General features: G+C 36.2%; 1 protein-coding gene across 2 annotated transcripts in view; it reads left to right on the forward strand.

The window, feature by feature from the left end:
* Positions 1–21,058, forward strand: part of LOC124160970 (filamin-A) — a 298,897-nt gene that overhangs the window by 250,876 nt on the left and 26,963 nt on the right. For both annotated transcript variants that reach the window (XM_046537107.1, XM_046537108.1), the window contains 7 exons: positions 6,360–6,581; positions 8,163–8,387; positions 9,267–9,434; positions 9,744–9,890; positions 10,666–10,899; positions 12,348–12,521; positions 13,517–13,666. In XM_046537107.1, coding sequence (XP_046393063.1) covers positions 6,360–6,581; positions 8,163–8,387; positions 9,267–9,434; positions 9,744–9,890; positions 10,666–10,899; positions 12,348–12,521; positions 13,517–13,666 — 1,320 coding nt within the window. The remainder of the gene's footprint in view (positions 1–6,359; positions 6,582–8,162; positions 8,388–9,266; positions 9,435–9,743; positions 9,891–10,665; positions 10,900–12,347; positions 12,522–13,516; positions 13,667–21,058) is intronic.

Consider the following 21,058-nt stretch of genomic DNA (forward strand, 5'->3'; position numbering starts at 1 on the left):
CAAACTCTAATTTTTTAAGGTCCATTGCTTGCAAAGAAGTTATCCAGGAAAAAAAATATCGATCGAATTGGGAGAAACATGCTGGTCTACTGGTTATTGGTCCTTTTTATTGACGCGCATTCCTTGGTGTGGGTGTTTTGAAATTATTAGTTGAGTTCTGCTCTGACTACCAATAGAGACGGTTGAGTGGGAAGGTACAGAGTAAAAGTGATTTTATTTATATTTGGTATCGATAATGGATATGCTAGAAGCTAAATGGACAAAAATCTGGAATATTCAAGGTGAAAGGGTATTGTTACAATATTTATAAAATAAAAAAGTGGTGAAAAGTAATATAAACATTATATTATCAAACGACGCAGTCACAGCACATAAAAACTGTGCCGTAACCTTCTCAGGCTCCTGTTCATAGCGTACGCCTATCAATAGAGGACACTTTTTCCGGTCCTATGCGTGTCGGCTGTATGGAGGTTTGCTTGCACTAACAAAAGCGATAGAGTGACAAGCGATAGGGTGACACGGAGGGCTACATAAAGATATTGTACTCAAGCCAATCGCGTTACTAGCCTTGGCTGCTGATTGATTGCGGCTGTGTTGTGAAGATTGAGTCCACTTTAGACAAAGCTACAGACGTGTAAATTTCACAAATCCACGGTGGGGAGGCCTGTTCATTTCCAAGGGCCGCTTCGAGTCTCTTGTATTTTGTTATGAGGGTGTTTTAACGAGCCACTCGGGATTTAAACTGATGCACTTCGATCACGACCCCAATGCTTTACTTACTGGGCTGCTACCCTCCTCAGATGATTTATATCCAATGTGGAAAGTATCTTAATCCTTAAGGCCGCTATAAACGGTGAATGAATGGTCATGCTGAATGATCACGTGATCATTCATCGGATCATGCGAGCAAAATGAAACATGTTCTAATTTTCACTGAATGAACGTGCGCATGAAGGTTCATTCGCGAATTGTTCCGTTGTACACGATGAATGATCATGCGCATAATCATGCTGAATGATCATGCGAATGAAATCATTCGCCGTGTATAGCGGCCTTTAGAGTGCCACGAAGCGCTATTGCGCTCCTGTCTCTCGCCATAAGCACTAGGTGCGCGATAGCGCTCCCCTTGCCAGGTGATATTCATTTTATTAGTAAAATTAGACATTGCAATATTCCTGCTGAGTTATATTATGACACTACGCGTTTCGTCGTTACAAACAACATTATCAAGTGTTTTATGTTATTTGTAACGACGAATCCTGTAGTGTCATAAAGATACTCCGTGGAAATATTGCTATGTCTAATTTTACTAATATTAAGAACTTCCACCATATCGTGCCCAACATCGTACAAGATATTCACTTTATTTTAACATCATTAATTTTGTTTAAATCATTACTGAACTCATATTTCATATAAAAATCGTCAAATAGTATATTTTAAAGGCGATACCACTTCTGATAAAGTTTTCCTTGAGTTTTTTTTTCAATGTTTACCTCCACTTGCATTTTAGACGTGATTTTTTCTTCCTAAACTACTGCTAAATCAGCAAAAATGCCTATCCAATTTAGCTCAGTACCTGGAATATTGGTGAACACTCAAAGGGTTGAAGGTTTGTACCTCTGTGAGAAGACCTTATTGATCGATCAAAGACGAAGGCTGAAGGTCAATGGCATTCGTTCTTCGGAACTTCCGATTGGGTTTCCCTCTCCCACCTTAACTTCCGGCGGCGATCGCGCCGTGGCCCTTTAAGCGTGTGGGGGCGTGACGACAGCTCCTGGGCACATCGCAGGTGAATCTCCCCCGAAGAATAATCGCATCGCCATAAAAGGACCACACGCGACCGGCATCCGAGATTCACCCACCGCCCTACCCCCCAACTCTAGAATGCATTTCCTGCTGGGTTTTTCAGCGGAAGAACACCTTGAGGCCAAGGTTGAAGGGGTCGCGACTATTTTCTATCTCTCTTATATGGATTTTTAAGTTATAAAAGTGAATGTGGTCGTATCGCAACGTCTCCGCCATCGCCGGCGGCCCGAACCGGAGTCGACCGCGCGCTCTAAAAAATCATGAAAAATTTGGGGTCGTTAGTATGAGCAGGATTTTATTTTAGATTCATAATTTAGAAGCTGTATCCAAAGGCGTGGTATAAGTTACTTGGCAGAACTCGATAGAAGAATGTATTTTTTCTGTACGTTTATGTAAAACAATTTTCATATATCTATAGTTGATAATAAAATAAAATATTTGAAAACCCTTCAAATGGAAGAGAAAGAAGTTTTTATTAACATGGTAAAACATTTTTTTGTCTATAAAGCAATTCATGAAACCACTGTAGGATCATAAAGTTGACAATTTTCAGAATACATCGAAGGTGGTAGTTTTTGTATTTTCAACGTATATGTGTATCGTAATCGTAAGTTGTCAAACAGTCAACGAACCAAAGATTTGTTTAATACTGTTCTACAATTTGCTAACCTTTTGATATTTCCGTATTTCTTTTCCTTTACATCCCTAATAACTTACCCTCAGTAACCTTTTCAACGCCGTCATTAGTGCTTCTTTCCGTCCACTTGTCCTTTGATGATTATCTTCATCACACCATCATGTCTTCGGTACCGACATATTTCGAAAGCTTCCTCTCATGATTTCCTAGCTACTGTCAGCGTTTATTCCATGCTCACGTGAATAAACACGCTCCATTTGTAGCATCCGTTTAATTGTATGCTTGTAATGTTATCTGGAAGTAGATTCTTCACTAATATGGCTTAAAATTTATTGTTTATGTTTAGTGCGGTGTAGCATTGACATTGCCTAAAACTGGGTCAATGTCATCCTCCCAGGACGTGGCATGCGCTACTATGTCTTTGAGAAAGGACAGTCCGTTTGGAGAAATGTTGAGATTAGAAATCATTGGCTCGAGGTTTCACTGCATTTAGCCATAAACTGCTGACCAGATGAGCGTAGCAAGAGAAAGCTATCGTTCAGTTTCCTTCACTGAGTTCTTAAAATTAATTTGAAATGTTGGAAAAACAATTTTGAATTCAAGACCTATTACTATATATGTCGTCCGATTTTGTAATGCTTTTTCATCCCTCAGCTTATTTTGGTGCGAAGGGATTTGATATAAGAACGATCTATGGCATTTGGAAATATTTCACGAGAAATATTTATATAAGATACTTAAGGGTACCAAGTGAAACTAAATATTAATGCAAAACTTAAGATCCGGGGAAAATATTTGCTGCGCCTTCTGTAGTAAATTAGTATTTCATTTCATATAAGAAGAGCAGAGTATAACCCTTAAACAATCCAAACTTCACGTTTTCGGTATGTTTTTGCCAATCTCTCTCGGTACGAAGTTATGGTTCCAACATTTTTTTTCATATAGTTTGAGAGTTTTTACTGTTGGCTTTACCACTATTTATCCACTAATTATTCATTGTTGTTTTTTGCCATAGTTTTATTTATACTTAATAATTTGCTTCTATTATATGATTGAATTTTTTTACACTTATCATCAGTGTATTTAAGGAAAGGGTGGGCATCCTGCGGCCCTTATGACGTATAGATTTTAATTTCGTTTGAATTGCGCTTTTAAGATAGTGATAGTTTTCAATTTCCCGCACAAAGTTTTTATTTGTAGCATTATCTCACAAAAATATGGATTTTGGCCTACAAAATAGCCGTACAAATTTAATACTAGAGCCCGCTGGAATATGAATGCTGCTGATCTTTGATATTAGGCAGCAAAATTACTAGTGTAAACTAATAAAATAAATAAGAAAGAGGCGCAATTCCTCGAAAACTACCACGATCTATCAGAACGTTGCGCAGCTTGGACTCAAATTCTACTGGAAGCCGATAGAGACAGGGAGGTGTGTGATGGGCTTGAATTGCTTGAGCAGATATGAAAAGATATTTTTGAGAACGACCCCGAGGACATTATCTCAGAACCGTGCTGTAATTCTTGGTCCTATGGAAACGATACATCAAGGGAGAGGTCTTGCCAAACCGATAGGTGTAGGAATTCATTTTTTCCGGAGCTATAAAAGATTGTTGTTTGCTTGTTCGACTAAAACTCGGGCATTCAAATCTCTCACTTTGCGTACCTTAATATTTTTTGCATTTTATTACTAGCAAACGGCTTGTGTCATAACACCTCCCGCCACATTTCTATTAAGGCTGCTAGTGGGATCATATGTTATAGACTCCTTCGATCGTGAGGGGTGGACGGGACCTCTCCCCTTTTAGACCCCCTCGGAAAAGGCCTGCGGCATTTTTGGTCACTCTACCAGTTCTTACAATTTTTTTCCGCCGTTTGCTCCGTAGGAATCCATTTTTTCGGTAATATCTAACCTACTATAATTGAATCCAAGGAATTTCTAACAGATGAAAGATTTGGTGCTTTCCCGGCGAATCTTGTCTATGAAGTCTTCTCGGGAAATCAGCCGGGTCAGGCAGCAATGTCCATCCTGACCCGGCTGATTTCCCGAGAAGACTTAATCAAGAATACCTAACAGCTCTTGGCTTTTAGGTTTTCTGACTTTTACAAGGTGTGGACTAATGGCTGCCACAATTACTTTGGTGCCATTAACTAGCTTCTCCGCGATGTTCAAATTCCTCCACCATCGACTTTTAAACACCCAAACGTCCCAAAAAAGTTGTCGACACTCTAATGGATAGAAAATTTAGTGTTTCGACGGTTTTTCCTAAGATTTCAGACGATTTTAGAGGGGATTAATTCTATGACTCTTCATCGTATCTCGTTCACCCCAAACATTTGTATGAATCAGTCAGTCAGTGGGTTTTTCAATATGCATATAGATTTAGATGAATCATGTAATTCTGTGACTTAATTTTGCTTTCATTTGTTCGTCCTATAACCACCAGAACTCAGTTTGGGTGAGCTTCAATCGCTCCTTTCTCCTCACCTGTTGTGCTTACCCATGCAATATTTTTTGCACGTGTGTAATCTAAACCGCCGCGTCGGTATAATGTGCGACTGATGCTTTTTCCCGTCGTGCTGCCTAGGCTGCATTCTCTCTCCCCGTATCAACACGTGTATGTTTCCGCCCGCAGTCAATTTACCAGTCATCATACCGTAGGTGTTTTTCTTTTTCTGCGGTTTCATGAAACAGGGCTGTCCGATATGTTATGGACCCTTTCGTTGCGATTCTGTAAATCCGTAGGTTTCGAGTGTTTCACTGAGTTAAGCACCTTATCGCAGCCGATGTTACTACTCATCCACCGTAGCGATGAGGATGACTCTCAACCATGGAATTAGACGAAAGACATCTCGTCTGAAGAATCTAAGGGTCGGTTACAATGAGTTTTTTTACCCGTTGAAAAGCCAGAAACACTACTGCTTCGAGGATTGTTATTTTTTTAGTACCCCAGAATGTTTGTTTCTTTCGTCTATTGTAGTAACTGACAGAACGATTATGATTAACAAACCATGGAATGTCTTAACGGTCTTTTCATGCTGGATCAAATCTCATAACTCAATTATACTATGTTTTGATCTGATAGGAAGTGGCATATATTCCTTCTTATCCTTAAGGGTATGCTTCTTTCAACTCTCATTTGAAATGCATGGTGGCAGGTCGCTCGGAGTGCACCAGGAAGTTAATTATTAACAATCTTTGTTATATTCTCTCATTGAATGAAATTTTCTTAGGTTGTTGATCGGGTGATATGGTCAGTGACAACCCAAGTTTCGAGGTATTTCTCGTAATTTATAATATTTTACTTGTTAAAAATACCAGTTATTATACAAATGCTTATCAACAACCAATTAACCTTATAACTTGATGATTACCTCATAAATACAGAAAAAATAAGTGTATTCCTTGATTAGACTGAATTCTTTTGTAAAATATAAATTAGGGAATTATTATATGCATTAGGGAATCCTCGAACCACAATATATTTTCAATCTTATAAGTAGAGTTCACAGTCATAAATAATTACCTTCTTCATGTTTACCATAGTGTCAGTAGAAAAAGAAAAAAAAAACTTGACCAATTATCTCATTGTCATTTATACCCTAATTATTCTCTTCTTGGTCCATGGGGAAATAAAAAAATGCTTTGACCATTGAACTATAATTCCATGCTTTATGAGTTAGGAAAAGAGATTTTCATGAAATATATATCTTTATATATTATATTTATTGTCAACAATCTAATTGGCATCTCTGTCAAAAATGAGGAATGAGATAAAACTCTTATTTCAATTTATATCTCAGTCAAAACCACCTTAAGAGAATTGTTAATGCAAAGATTATTGTCTACTTAGGATACTGGAACTATTCCTAGTGGCATTGTCTTGATTATCTTTCTCTTCTCCCCTTGCAGGCAGTCCCTGGAAGGTGGGCGTCATGTCCTCCACCATGGCCGCTTCACCCGTTGCCCAGATCCCCGCCCCGCCCCCTGCCCCTCCAGTCGTGGGCGGTGGACCAATCGTCAAGATGGCTGTGGTTGGTGAGGCTGTGAGGTTGGTGCCAGCCGGTGCAACTGCAGCTTTCCAGCTGTCTGCCCTGGGCTTCCATAGGGAGGATGTCCGGGCCACAATCACCAGTGAGTGAAGCTTTTCCTGCCTTTTTCTCTTTGTTTTCTCAGTGGACTTATTTTATGCTCTATTGGTCTCCTTATTTACTTTGTTGCATATTTTACAAGTGCACTACTATTTAAGTTATGATAGCCCGCAGAGTACAATATTGATCTGACTTTTGAGAGAAAATATCACTGATAACTTCAGGCTTGACTTTGTGAAACTTCTCCATATCGGAAATAAAGGAGTAAAACTTAATCAGGTTCACTATAAATAGGGATGGTCGGATCGGATACCTCGGATCCAAATATCCGCGGATATTGCCTATCATCAGATACATCGGATCCAAAGTCGCGGAAGACATTGGATCTGGATCCGAAATTTTGAATAACAGCTTCAGTGAATGCAACGCGCAATAAGGGTGGAAAGAGTTATGATTCTATCATCAAATGCACTGTCGCATGCGATTCTTGTCCTACTCATGAACCATTTTGTTTGAAAGCTCTCGCAGAGGTTACTTAGGAGAATTTCAGTCGTGGAAAATAAAAATAGTAAAATACGACTGGCACATAGTGTTACTCTTCCCAAGAGATTGAACAATCATAGGGGGAATCTCAGCGACAGGAATTTGAAAATGCATTTGGATCCGAAAATATCCGATCCGAAAGATCCGGCTCCGAAAGTCAAGGATCCGATCCGAATCCGGATTCGATAAAAATCCTGGATCCGTCCATCCCTACTATTATATTAATATGGGCATGACCCGGGTTTCGTAACGTAGTTGCATCTTTAGGTAACTGTTATCAGTTCATATTATTATAATAGTGAGCCTGACAAAGTTTTACTCCTTTATTTCCAATTTTGAGGGAAAAGCCTGAAGGCGCAATTGAAAGATGAGGACCACCTCGTAGTGATCACTTTTTTCCCCATAAAAGTGTATCAGGCTTGCCTTCATGGAAACTGGTCGCATCCATGTCAATGTTAAAAACCAATATGTAGTAACTTTCTGCATAAATATTATTTCTTGATCAGCCTAGGTTTTAGTAGATGGTGCCATTATGAAGGTAAAATTTACAATATGTTTTCCTACCTTATTCTTCTGAAGAACCTTGTGTTGAGTTAGTTATGTTATATTTTGGAACATAATTAACTCCACTCCTGTATGTTGGAGTTATCTATGAAAAATTGTGCCTTAATTATAGCAATATGTGCCAATACTTTGGTTGGTGAAGAAATTAAATTTGTGTAGAAAGTTACTGGTGGTTTTAATTATGGTTTTGATTGAGTATAAATAGAAAATAAATAAATTAGGTTATAATTGAATAAAACTGCACATTTAATAATAGGCTATTCCACTTCCAAAACTTATATTATGACCTATTTCGATTTTTAAAGCATCAAATTAAAATATCCTCCTTTTTTTAAACTTTTCTGAAATTTGAATTCAAAATTTTGTTGATATTTTTTTCATTTCGTATAATGTTAGTTAATGATTTATTTTATATATACATATTATATCGACATTAAATTAGTAGGATGACCTTTTGATTCTGTCATAAGTGATTTTAGTGCAATGCCACCCTCTCATATTTTGATTATCCCTACAGGTCCATCAAAGCGCACTGTGCCAAGCAGGCTGGTTGAAGATGGGGGCCCAGGATCTTTCCGAGTGGAGTTCACTCCCACTGAAGTAGGTGCTCACACCGTTGATGTGGCCATTGCAGGATCATCACTTCCTGGAGGTCCACTGTTGGCCAAGGTGTATGATGCTGGACGTATTCGAGTCACTGATGTTGGACCAGCCATTGCTGGACGCCCATGCCAATTCAGAGGTTAGTTACACTTTAAAATTTTCTAATGTTTTTGGCTATTTCTATGAGCAAAAAAAATTAAATTGAATTGCATCATTATTGAAATTCAAATGTGAATGTAAGTTAGGAAGAAATTTCATTTAGAGAAGCATTTTACTGCCTTTCTCGTGAAAGTAAATGGTGAAAATTATTTTATTTTGGGTTGCTGTAATGCAGTAATTCACCTTTCAAATTTTGATATCCTTTCATTCAAGTTTTTAAATTTGATCAGAGATTGACTTCTACTTGCTATCATATGCATAAACTTTTCTTAAAGTATAGTGTCAATCATGCATAGTCTTCGATGGTTTGGTTCTTGTAAAAATATTTCTGATTAAAGTAGTGAGTAGATGTATAATGCTTGGGGTTATTATCCTACTTCTGAATGCATATAAAGGTCCTGCATGATGCTAAATTGAAATGCTTGATTTTTGTGAATGGAGTTAACTAAAGTTAACTCTTGGTAAACCAATTTCCAATCATCTTCTTTATGAATTATCCATGCAATTTTGTTGTCTTTAAACCAATTGAAAAATATTTCGGTGGTGAAAATAATTCAAACTATGAAATTTTGATGTATCAGTAATGAATTAGTGGACTTTTATGTTACAGTATGCTACCTTCTTATGCTAAATGTGTATTCCAGTAGTGTTAGATACACTACTTCACATCATACATGCTGACATGACAACTCTGATTTGTGTCATGTATTTTTATTTCAATGTGTGTGTGTGACTTAATTTATGCACTTGCTCAAGTCACGATTTGAATCTTTGTTAGCCTGTAGATGTCATTTAGGTAGTGTGTGTACCTTTGGGTCAAATTCAACCATGGAAATTACCCTACCTCTATTTGTTTCAGTTGATGCCAGCCAGGCAGGAGAGGGGCAGTTGGAAATTTCCATAAATGACGGAGAGGTGCCTAACCATGTTCAGGTTGTGGGTGGAGGACGTTGCTTAGTCACTTTCACCCCAGAATACTCTCGTCCCCATCTTATTGACATTAAGTTTAATGGAGAAACAGTGCCTGGTAAGTTAAATGTCCTTCTTCATGTAATTAGTTATGTAGGTGCTTAACAATATTCCTTTAATCCTGTTGAATTTAAAAGAGTACTGTAGAGCTCCATTGTATTGCTGTTGGATACAATAACTGAAATATTTACTGTCTGAAATACTATTCTAACGAACATTTAGTGGTCTTAACCATTTTATTTGGAACTGCCATTGGGAATATGCAATATTGTGATATTATGTAATGGTTTCCAAAAGTAGCATTGCCTAATCAAGATGAATTTGAGTGCTTCTCATTAATAATTCTGGTATGCTCATTTTTCTTCAGGATGCCCGTACGTATGCTCAGTGGCAGACACACAAAGAGTATCAGTGGCTCTTAGTGAATTGGAACTCATTCCTGTTGGAGAACGAGCACGTTTCAGCATTGCTGTTGGAGGTGTTGGGGGTGCATCCCTTGCTGTCTCTGTCCGAGGTATGACAAAAAGCATGCAATGATGATAAATATAATTCAGTTCTCCCACAAGTAAAAGAATTATTGGTTAGCATCATCAGATTTAGTTTAATATGTGAAGCCATCATAATCAATCGTCCTGAATGGCATAATAATGTGTTGTTCATAAATGAGGAGATTTGAAAGTATGCATCATATTATAATTAACCAAAATATGTACTTACAAGTTACCTTTTTGCCATCTTTAAGAATGGAATAAAATGCCATGCCTATCACCTAATAAAAACCTAGTAACCAAAATCAACGGCATCATCAACTGGTTCTCTGCCTTTCGCTGGCAGTTCCCAAACAAAATCAATATATGTAAAATATTAAAATTTATAGTGGATCATTCATCGAAAATAAATATATTTCGCCTTTTCTTTAGAGCGTTTACATAGCCTAGAAAGGGCTCAAAGAGCAGGAAAGCTTATCCAGTCTACAATCGCTTTTTTAAGGAATTAAATATTTTTTACATTGTTTGCTTGGGACTTGCATTTTATTTTGCATTCCTGATCATTCCTTGCAATATAGTTTGCTCTTTGAATCTCTTGTTGCAGTCCCCCTTTTAATTTAACATTGGGGGTTGGATTAAGGTGATGGATGTTTTGAAACAGGTTGAAGTATTTATATTAATGTGAGGGATTAAAATATATTTTTTTGTAAAAATGAATTTTTGTGCCTTCAGTTTGATATGAATGATTAATATTTGTTGTAAATGCTGGCTTATTGTGTCTTTCATTGAATACTTTTTCAGGACCAACTGGGGAAGTGCCTGTCAAAGTATCTGGTAGTGTCCACGACCCTGTTCCCTCTCGCTTCTCTGCTGAATTTACTCCCCGTGAAGTGGGGGCACATACTATTACAGTGGAGTGCAATGGATCCCCAGTGGCTGGGACACCTTTTGTTGCCAAAGCATATGATGCCAAGCGTGTGGTAGTTGGTCCGCTGCCTCCTCGAGCTTCTGTCGGAAAGTCTCTGCAATTTACAGGTAATATATTTTACTCTACAACCATAAATATCTTCATCTAATATCAATAAAAATACTTGACTGAATTAAAATACTAAGTTATTGCTGAAAATATCAATATTGTATTACTACTTTTGTATGGATATATGTGATTGTTTCATGAAATTTTGTAAATAACAAAGGTGAAAATGATTTTATGGCCAGTTAACAAAAGATAAGATATAAATCTAAATCAGTCCTTAAATTTTTGTTTAATGACTGAGAAAAATTCCATTACATTTCTTATTTTAAGTGCCACGGAATAGAAAAAATTTTAGGATTTTGCCACATTTTCTGGAGTGAAAGAGAATGACTTTAGGATTGAAGGTCATGAAAAATCTTCCATCTGGTATGTGGGCAATTTACAGTTACCTTACTTATCTCTCAGGAAATTTTTTTAAAAATAAATACAGCTGACCTTCCATTAGCCCACGAACAATTTGTGTGTTAATCATATTGAATACCTTGTGAGGTATGAAGTGTTGTCTGCACTCAGGGGCGTAAAGGTGAAACTGCTAACTTCATGAAATATATACTACCACGTATGAAGTTTTTAAATTCCATCCATATTTCAACTTGTGCTTCCTGTTTTTCCTAGGTATGTGACATTCATATTGTTCATCATCTTCTAGTTATGTATTTTCATGCTATTGTAATATGATTTTGAGCATATTTTTTAGGAGTGTGAAAAAAGTAATAATTCCCTAGTGATTCATTTTCATAAGAAATATATTTTATTGCTACTTATAACTTCAGGCTTTACTTGTGATACCTTTCCAATGCGAAAAATAGAAATTAGCGCTCTTAGTAAACATCTGCACTCAATTTACCCCAACTTCTCCACCCTTCCCTATTCTTCCTTATAATTCCACTCTCATATTTCCCCAATTCCTCCCTCTGCTCTTGATTTTGTATTTAAAGACGCATGTTATCATGATCTGACACCTGAAGATGCAACTATGTTTCAAAATCTGGATCATGTCCATGAAGCATATTTAGTGCACCTTACTTGGTGAAATTTTGTGTTTTGTTTTCCAGAAATTTACTAACCCTTTTACTGCCAGCCCATTTCGGGTGGGATGTGTGAAGACTGCAAAGGCTAATTTCCGGAATTTTTTTTTAATTTGCAACATTTCAGATTTTAAAATTTATCAGCTACATACTTAATTTTATTTAATGCATCTAGTTTTTTCCCAATACTCAAGATATACATATTTATGTATTGTAACCATAGATAGATTATGGGGGTTTGCTTAAATTACAGCCATTGAAAAGGCCACAATCACGAAAAAAAAAGTCAAATAAGTTGGCAGTTTTCGCTCAACCAGCGAGGGCCAATATATTGGCCCCGTGGAAGTAAAAGGGTTAATTAATAATTTACAACCATTTTTTTTACTAATTGATTTTTCATTCTTTTTTGCCCTTTTCAGTGGATGCTAGTCAAGCTGGTGAGGGCAACCTTGAGATAACTATCAGTGCCCGAGGTCACAATATCCCAACGCAAGTCCATCCCCAGGGCAATGCACGTTTTGCTGTCAGTTTTGTACCTCTCATTGCTAATGATCATGTGATCAGTATAAACTTCAATAAGGAGCCAGTTCCAGGTAAGAAATATAATATTTATGTATATTGAGATATTCCCTATGAACACATTCATCGCCAACCATGTTAGTTGACTTTGTCTTTGTTAGCTCAACATCCCACACCATGAGATTAGACTGTTACCCTCATATGGAAAATTTTGAACTTTCTCTATCACATGTATCAGAATAATTTGCTCAGCTGTGTCCTGTACATAGATGTGAACTTCCTCTGTTGTTTGCAGTCTAACTTCAGACCTAAATTAATATTGACCAGATTTCAGGCATATGTTGGACCCAAAAAAATAAATTACTCCAGTATTTGGGATAATTTTAAAGCATATGCCCTTCATTGAATGTCTTACATCTTCTGATAAAAATAATATAGTTTTATAAAGATATATATTTTGCATTAACTAGAATTTTATGTTCATGAATTTTTATTGTTGTCAGAAACATAATTCTCAGCAACTTAATTACCAGCCATTTAATATTTTTTATATGTGAAGAAATTAACTAATTTTTGTAGAGGCACCATTCTTTAGAAGAAACAAGTAGTGTTAATGTCCAAAAAAGCAGCTTACTCAAAAAAATGGGACACCATGGGAAATATTAATTGGATATTTGCATCTTGAGCTTGAGTGAATATTTATTATGAAAATTTCAGATTCAGCAAAAGTAATCTGTAGTAGTTTGTATATAAAGGTGCGAAAAATCCACGGGGGAAAAATTGTTTGCCTTGACCAGGATTTGAACCCGGATCCCTCGATTTCTGGCTAAGTGCTTTAGCCAGTTAAGCTACCGAGGCTTCATTCTCCCCTATGGAAATGGGTTCGAATCCCGGTCAAGGCGAATGATTTTTCCTCTGTGGATTTTTCGCACAATTTGTGCATTGTGGGTGACTCCGTAAAAGTTATCACCGTGGCTAGTCCCGGTATACTCAAACATGTATGTAAAGGCATAAAAAACTTTGAATTTGGATAAATTGTTATAAAAAATATCGTTCTTTTCTTGTTCAGGCTCTCCATTTGTGGCTCGAGTGCCTGCTGATCCACACCATATGGTGGTGAGTGGGCAATCATTATCAACGGCTGCTGTTGGAAAGCCATCTCACTTCAATTTGAGCAATGTTCCTGGAAGTGTTGAAGATGTTGAAGTTAGGATTGAGGGTAAATATCTCCTGTTAAACGTAATGTAGTTGTCATGATAAGAAAAATATGGTAGTCTGGCAGGTATTATTTATTAATATAAATCTATAATTTATAAGCATTACCACCTTGAAGATCTCTAGAATATAAATGGCACCTTGAGTTACGTGGAATGAAAGCAGCAAGGTTTCTTTTCAATGAAAGGTAACTTCTTGCAAAAATTTCGTCTTACTTTTATTGCAACGAGGTTGGTCGAAGTGGGAAAAAGCTTATTCATCTAAGCATGGAAGGGAATATGTTCACTAATACCAATCACTTATGTATTTTTGTCTTTTGTTGATGTTGGGAATGCTAGCTCTCCATTATTTTCAAGCCTTTAACTGTTAGTCATCAACAGGAGTGACTATAGGGTTATGTTAATGAGGAGATGTAAGCTCTTGAAAGGGTAGGGGTGGTTAAAGTTACGAAGATGGACAGAATGTAAAGTACACCCATGTCTCGTATAGCGCAATTTCGATTAGCGCAATTTCGATATAGCGCAAATTCGCGGGGAAACATTGCAACGCAGTGTAGCCTAATCCAAAAACTTAAACGCTCTCATGATAAAACGTGAACTTGCGCTAAGTACACACGAAATTTCTATCATTTTACGCATATTAATATTATTGCTTGCCTCAATTCTTCTTTTTTGTTTATATATTAATCGAAATCCATTGCTGTGCAATGGCCAAAAGTATTACTCGTCATTGGGTCCAGATAGCCGGCCTACCGAAGTAATTTATCCCGTCTCCTTAACAGAATGATGATAAATAATTTAGATCGTTAATTATGCGAGGGGCTAGTGGAAATGATTTTTTTCAGCAATACGGTTTGAGACGTATTTTCTCCGTCACAGGTTATCGGGCGGTTGACTTCCAGGGTCTACGCTAAAGCCTTCAAGGTCATCGGTATTCACGGGGGAGAAATGGAGCGGTGGCGGAGTTACGCATGAATAGCATCAACACATAAAAGGGTCCGCTATAGTGTCTCAAACACAATGGCTTCGTTCCCTCCCCGCAGTCGTAGGCCTTTTGCGTCTCAGGAATACAGTTCAGCAGTGGAAGGTGATTTAGATAGAGCCATACAGAGTAAAAACCAAGAGAATATGGCAAAAATAGGAAGGCGTGTAGAAAAATAAAGAATTTATCAAGAAAAACTATAAACCTAGAAGAGGAATTGAAAGAGGTCAATTGCTTTGAAAATGGAGAACGTCAAAGCGATATTGCGCGGAAGTTTAAACGCACCATGCCTTATTCTGAATAAAGACGCAGTTAAAACATCAGTGACCTCAGCCGCACCAACTTCAACCAAGCGGTTTACACATACGGAAAGTTCATAGTGAATCAGTACAAAAAGACGAGAGTGGAAATCGCTCCGAGATATTTAGTGAAAGCTCCGGTTGGTTCCAGAATTTAAACGGCAAGCAGGTATTTTCAGTGCGGCGATATCAGGCGAATCTGCAAGTGTGGATAGCGCAGTCACCGCAACATTTTCTGATGAACTCCAAGCTGTAATTGAAAGTGGCTCCTTTCCCCCTTAACCAGTTTTTAGTGTTGACGAGACATTGTTTTGGAAAAGAATGCAATCTCGTTCATTCATTTTCAGGGAAGGAAAACCTGGGTCAGGTTTCAAGGCATTTAAAGACTGTTTCACGTAGCTGCTACAGCAGCAGTCATTATAATGACTCGGAAGGACTTCAAATTAAAATGATTTATCATTCATAAACTCCGCTAGCTATGAAATGGCATTCAAAGTAGCATTTTCCTGTCATTTCGATGAGCGACAAAAGGGCCTGGGTGACGCAATGGTTTTTTTTAGACTAGTTTGAAAAATCGTCAACTGCCGGCAACGCATTACGATCCCCTGAGATAGCAGATGTTAGCCCACCCGCACGACAGGAGGGAATTTCAAAAGCACGTAAGAATTTTTTTTAACGTGAATAAAAGTCTTCGAATGCGTGCATACTATCATTAAAGATGTTTTAAGCTATAAAAATTTATTTAAATAATGTTTTATAAGACTTTTTATGGGAATTAGATGTTTTAGAGGAAATTCAATACCCAAGACCTATGCTACCAGGAACGCATCCCTATCTTCCCAATGTTAAAATGCTCTCGTATAACGCAAATTCGTATAGCGCAAAGACCCCAAGGAACGCATCCCTTGCGCTATACGAGACATGGGTGTAATTTTTTACATCCAGTTCAAAGAGTATGAATAAGGAAAAAGAAGGGAATCCCTCTGCCTAGACCTGCCCCTGCTTTTCAATGTTTTCGCAAATCATTTCTTTTTTTTATACCCTACTGCCAATATCATTATGGATGGATTACTGCTTTCATTTTGTTGGGACAGATTTTTAAGCTGTAGGTCTCATTATGGTTATATGTTAGTGTTCATCATTATGCATATACTGTCACATAGCTCCCGAATTGAAATTGAAACCTGGTGATACATATTACCAGGTATAAGTGTACCATTTCTGCTGTATCCATTTCTTGCTGGTGTTACTTAACACTTTGCCAAGTAGCTGGTGTATTTTACTAACATGCAATTTCTGTTTTGTAAGTTTGTTCAATAGCTTCATTTTTAAGGTTTATCCTAAACTTATTGCAAGCTTCTAGTCAGCTTGGTACATGTCTCTCATTTCACACTTTGCATTTCATAGAAATTGTTAAATTATTTCTCATAATGGCAAAATGAAAGATCCTTAATTATTTCCATGGCTTAATTACTCATTTTCACTGTCATCCTAGTCTTATGATAATACTTTTCACTTTTTTATCATAAACACAAAGTTGTGCTGTTTACCAGTTTAAATCCACCTTTAAAAATAATTGACTGCCTGATACTAATGTCTTCCATCAATCTGTCTTTGTTGATTTCTTCTTGAAAACCTTTATCTATATGTTTATGTTTTTGTTACCCATTAAATGTTTAAGCTATGATAATTTTTTATACTGAAAGAGGTCATATCTGAACTATCCGAATCATTTTATTTAATTATTGGAGTTGATGCCTTGAAAATCAGTTAACTTTGGGATAAATGAATAAAGTAAAGTATCTTTTATAGGAAACAGTATTAGAAAAGTTTGAGAGGAAGGATCTTGTAAAATAAGGGGGTATCTACAGTTAAATAAAACACCTACACATGACTCCCCTTTTACATTATGATTGCCTTACAATCTACTCTGATTTGATGTTATTCTTTTATTTCCTTTTGTGTGCAGTTAAAACTATGTTATGTATTAATAATATTAGTCCTTGGAGATTATGGTAATATTTCCTTGCGAAAATATGTGAAATACTACACAATTGCCATTTGAAAAAAAATCGCCTGGACTAGAAATTGAGCCACGGGAATTTGGCTTTATGGAGTTCCCTGTTAATCTATTTGCAGTAAAGTTTGCAAAATGCAAAATCTGTAAATGAGCTGCCCTAGCTGGAGGGTGAAATGGTTTTTGTCTCAATGTATTGGAAGGCAAATGCAAAAAAAACTTTTAATGAGCTCAGTAGCCTTTCTATTTATCATGAAAAATTAATTCTCATTCACTGGTTTTTATTCTATGTTTCTGCAAGCTTTGGAATTGCCAAGTTTTCACTAAAGTATTTTTATGAATAGTTTTTTATGGGAATTTTTATTTAAAAAATGGATTTTTCTCTATGAGAGTTGATGCATGAAAACTCACAAGTAAGTAAAGTCAAAGAATAGGAAAATTTTTTTGTCATCAAAGAGACACATGAAATGCTCGCCTTATTATTTTCTTCTTTTTGAGTTGTGAGCAATTGCGTAGCTTTATTCTAGGTTGATGATTATTGTCTTATTGTAATAAAAAATCAGTGTGGTTACGTATAGATTTGAAAATATTTTGAATCGATACTAAATTGCATTGTCTTTATTTCATTATCATACCATTTATTTATAAATATTTAGGGAAATATTGATTATCAATCTGTTAAGACTTCTCAGTTATTTATGCAATTATTTATGAATAGGCATTTCCCTAGTAGGTACTCCTCGGCACCTTGGAAAATGCTATGGTTTTGGGCATTTAACCATAATATTGCTTGAAAACTTTGAATGCCTTCAGCCTTTGCACAGTGCATGTTTGCATACTTTTTATGAAATTTCTAATGCTTATTGTATGTGTTAATGTTTTGCACAATATTTGGCCTTGATTAGTTGAATCTGTAGGTAATGCTAACATAATTATGACATTGACTCAGACCGTTGAGCTTAGGCTATCTTCTACTATATTCAGTTTTGCTCATTGTGATGCATTGGCATTATTGGTTTTTATTGATGGAGAAAGTGTAATAATATGGGCTGTTAATTTATCACTTCTTGATATAAGCTATTAATCTTTCTCTGAAATTGATTAAATTTAATTAAAAATATTCATCAGCATTGAAAACTGGCTTCACCTTACAGTTTTTAGCCGATTCAGATTATATATATACAAATTCACTTTCAAAAATTTGACCCACCTTATAGCATGCATACAAACATCGAATTTGGATGAGTTTTTATGTCCTAATTTTTGGAATAAGGTGTATAGGACCACTTTCAAGTGATCTGGCTTTTTGACATCTACCTTCCACCATGTGGCACTGTGGATTGCTATCAACAATTGCTGTTGCAGCTTGGAACCCCTATAAATTAATAATGGCAAGCGGCACCCACCTATACCATGCTGTTCATGGTGGTTGTTCACAACATGATGCTGTCCATAGTATGACACCCCCCACTTTGTGGTGTGACATGCCTGAAATCATCAATAAAAGCCTGTTGTTACTTCATGTTATGGCATTGTGCTATCCATGATGAATGGTGAAAAGTCAGAACATGTAGAAGCAGCCTTCTGCATCGAAACAAACAATATCAGAAATTCCATTGTTACCTGTGACAAGGGCATTACCAGGGAAAGTTGAAAAGGGATGAAATGAATTATTTTTGTGTGCAAGTATGCACCCACAAATCCCAGAGAAAATTACAGCATCATTTACTTATTCATTTTGGAAGAGACATAAGTTACAGACCAAATTCTAAAAATTTGAAAAATGTATCTGAGCTTTGAAATGGGATGTAAAAAGTTTGCTGAATATTTATGCGATTTCATACCCTACCCCAGTCGTAGTTTTAATGTGATATTTCCTAAAAATTTATTGAATGAATATGAAATAAATGAAAAAATTCTCTTCCTTAAAATCATTTGCCAAACCTTTTTGAAGTTACTATCAATTAAGGTGGTCCCGAACTTATGGAAGACTGAATCCTATTCTCTTCCTTCCAAGGACATTCTGTACTTCTGAGCTCTCAGAGGAAATGATATTTAAAATTGTTGATTTCTTAAGAGCTTCCGTCTTAAAAGTATGGTGGTGTTTTTTATACCGTGTGATACCAATGATCCCCTCCTGGTTTGTGTACAATTAATAGGCTTAGGTTCCAAAATTCCCTCTCTTGTTAGGAAGCCATGGATACAAACATTTTGTTACTATTCAATTGCTAACATTGCCTCTCATATTACCTTGAATTAAATTTTTATGATGAGTTATTTTGATAATTTAAAGGAGATATTTGATAATATGTTGATAATTTGGTGATTTTCTCTTCTTTTAAGTACTCTACCGATTAAGGTAGGTTTACATGGGTAGTTTAATGAACTATCCTGTCCCGTGACCCCTTCAATAGTGGACTTTCCTTTTCAATTTACAATTAGGACTACTCCCTTTATTCCTGCTGTAAATCCTATTCTCTTCCTTCCATGTTTACCTAACATTCTACTTTCTAATGGTTATTAACATTCTCCCTGCCGGCAATGCTCAGCACATCATCATTTCTCTTCCTCTCTGTCCACTTCACCTTCTCATTTCTATTTCAAACCCTCATCAAATGCCTCCAGTCTTCCCTTTTCGCCCCTCCAAAGGGTCCATGTTGCCTTTCGTTTGAAAGTTATATACAGATAAATCTGAAAGATATTATCAGAAACCTAAAGTATTTGTAATTGAAGAACCTACTGTAATTATCGAAATGTTAGTAATTGACTCTCACTCTTAAAATGAGATAATTTTTTATCAAGTTCTGAGTTGTGTCATTTTTTTTCATTTTCTTGAAGGACTCCTGCTTGAAGCAGGTAGTATAAGTAGAAATTTTATTTATTTTCCTGCATTAATTTGGAACATGTGTTGGATAGTAGTTGCAATGGAATAGGCTGGGGAAGCATGTGTGAATCGCTTTATGAAGAAGACCCTATTGTGACATTATTTCACAGTGTGGGCTACCTTTCATTTTGAAAAATTGCGGGATTGACATTTAGAATGGAGGTATTCAATATGTTAATGGGAGTAATTACTGGAGGTTTTAGAGTTCTTTTGTCTGTAATTATGATATAATATGCATTTGCTTTAGATTTTGAATTTTAAAATTTAAAAAGTGAATTTTTCAGTTGATGCAATTAATTCATTTTTGTGTTAAGAAGGATTTTAGTAACTTCAGTAAATGCACAGTATCCTCCTAACATGATAAATCTCATGATATTGAATAATTGACCCTGCAAAATTAACCATTTTTTGGAACCCGATGATATGTTAATGTTTAGTACCTTGATACTATCGTATTGCTGAATTTAAGTTTTTGGATGTGTTCGTTTAGTGTGTTTTTTGAGAAGAAAAATGCCCAAGAAAAATCTAATATCATCTTTCCATGTTTCTTGAAAGACTGTCTTGGCTTCGGGGCTCAAATGTCTTCCATGGGAAATACATTTCTTTCTGCAATATTTTGGTTAAATATTTTTCCTTTCTTTTTCCAGGGCCTCCATCTTACCGTCTTCAACATTATTAGTTTCAAAGAATTGAATCACTGATCATGACTCATTACACAGATTTGACCATTAATCCATTGACTGCATTGTAAATAACATTTATCATGAGCATTTCATTACTCCTAATTATTTCACGGGCATGCATCGTAGCATTTTTCAGAAGTGAATGTGCATGTGAAGCTTATTTTTTTATGTGTGGTCAATTTAACTAAATAGTAGTCTTTTAATATGAGTGAGCGCTGAAAGAATAATGAATGAATGTGTTCATTAATTAACAAATCATCATAGCATGTTCATAAAAGCATCTAAATTTTCATCATCATTGACTTTACACATGAGACAGACAATGAGGACTTGCTTTTCAATCATCTGGCTTCATGAACTAACATAAACCTAATCTTATAAAATTTAATCTATCATAAAATATAAAATTTAGAATCCTGGTTTTAAAGGACAAAAAATGATCCTTCTTACTATCTTTTCTATTGACATAAAGTTGAACTTGCTAATAAGTATTATGTGCCATAGGAGGTAAATATCTATGACTAGAGTTTGT

The sequence above is a fragment of the Ischnura elegans genome, chromosome 6, assembly GCF_921293095.1.
Source record: "Ischnura elegans chromosome 6, ioIscEleg1.1, whole genome shotgun sequence".
Lineage (NCBI taxonomy): Eukaryota > Metazoa > Arthropoda > Insecta > Odonata > Coenagrionidae > Ischnura > Ischnura elegans.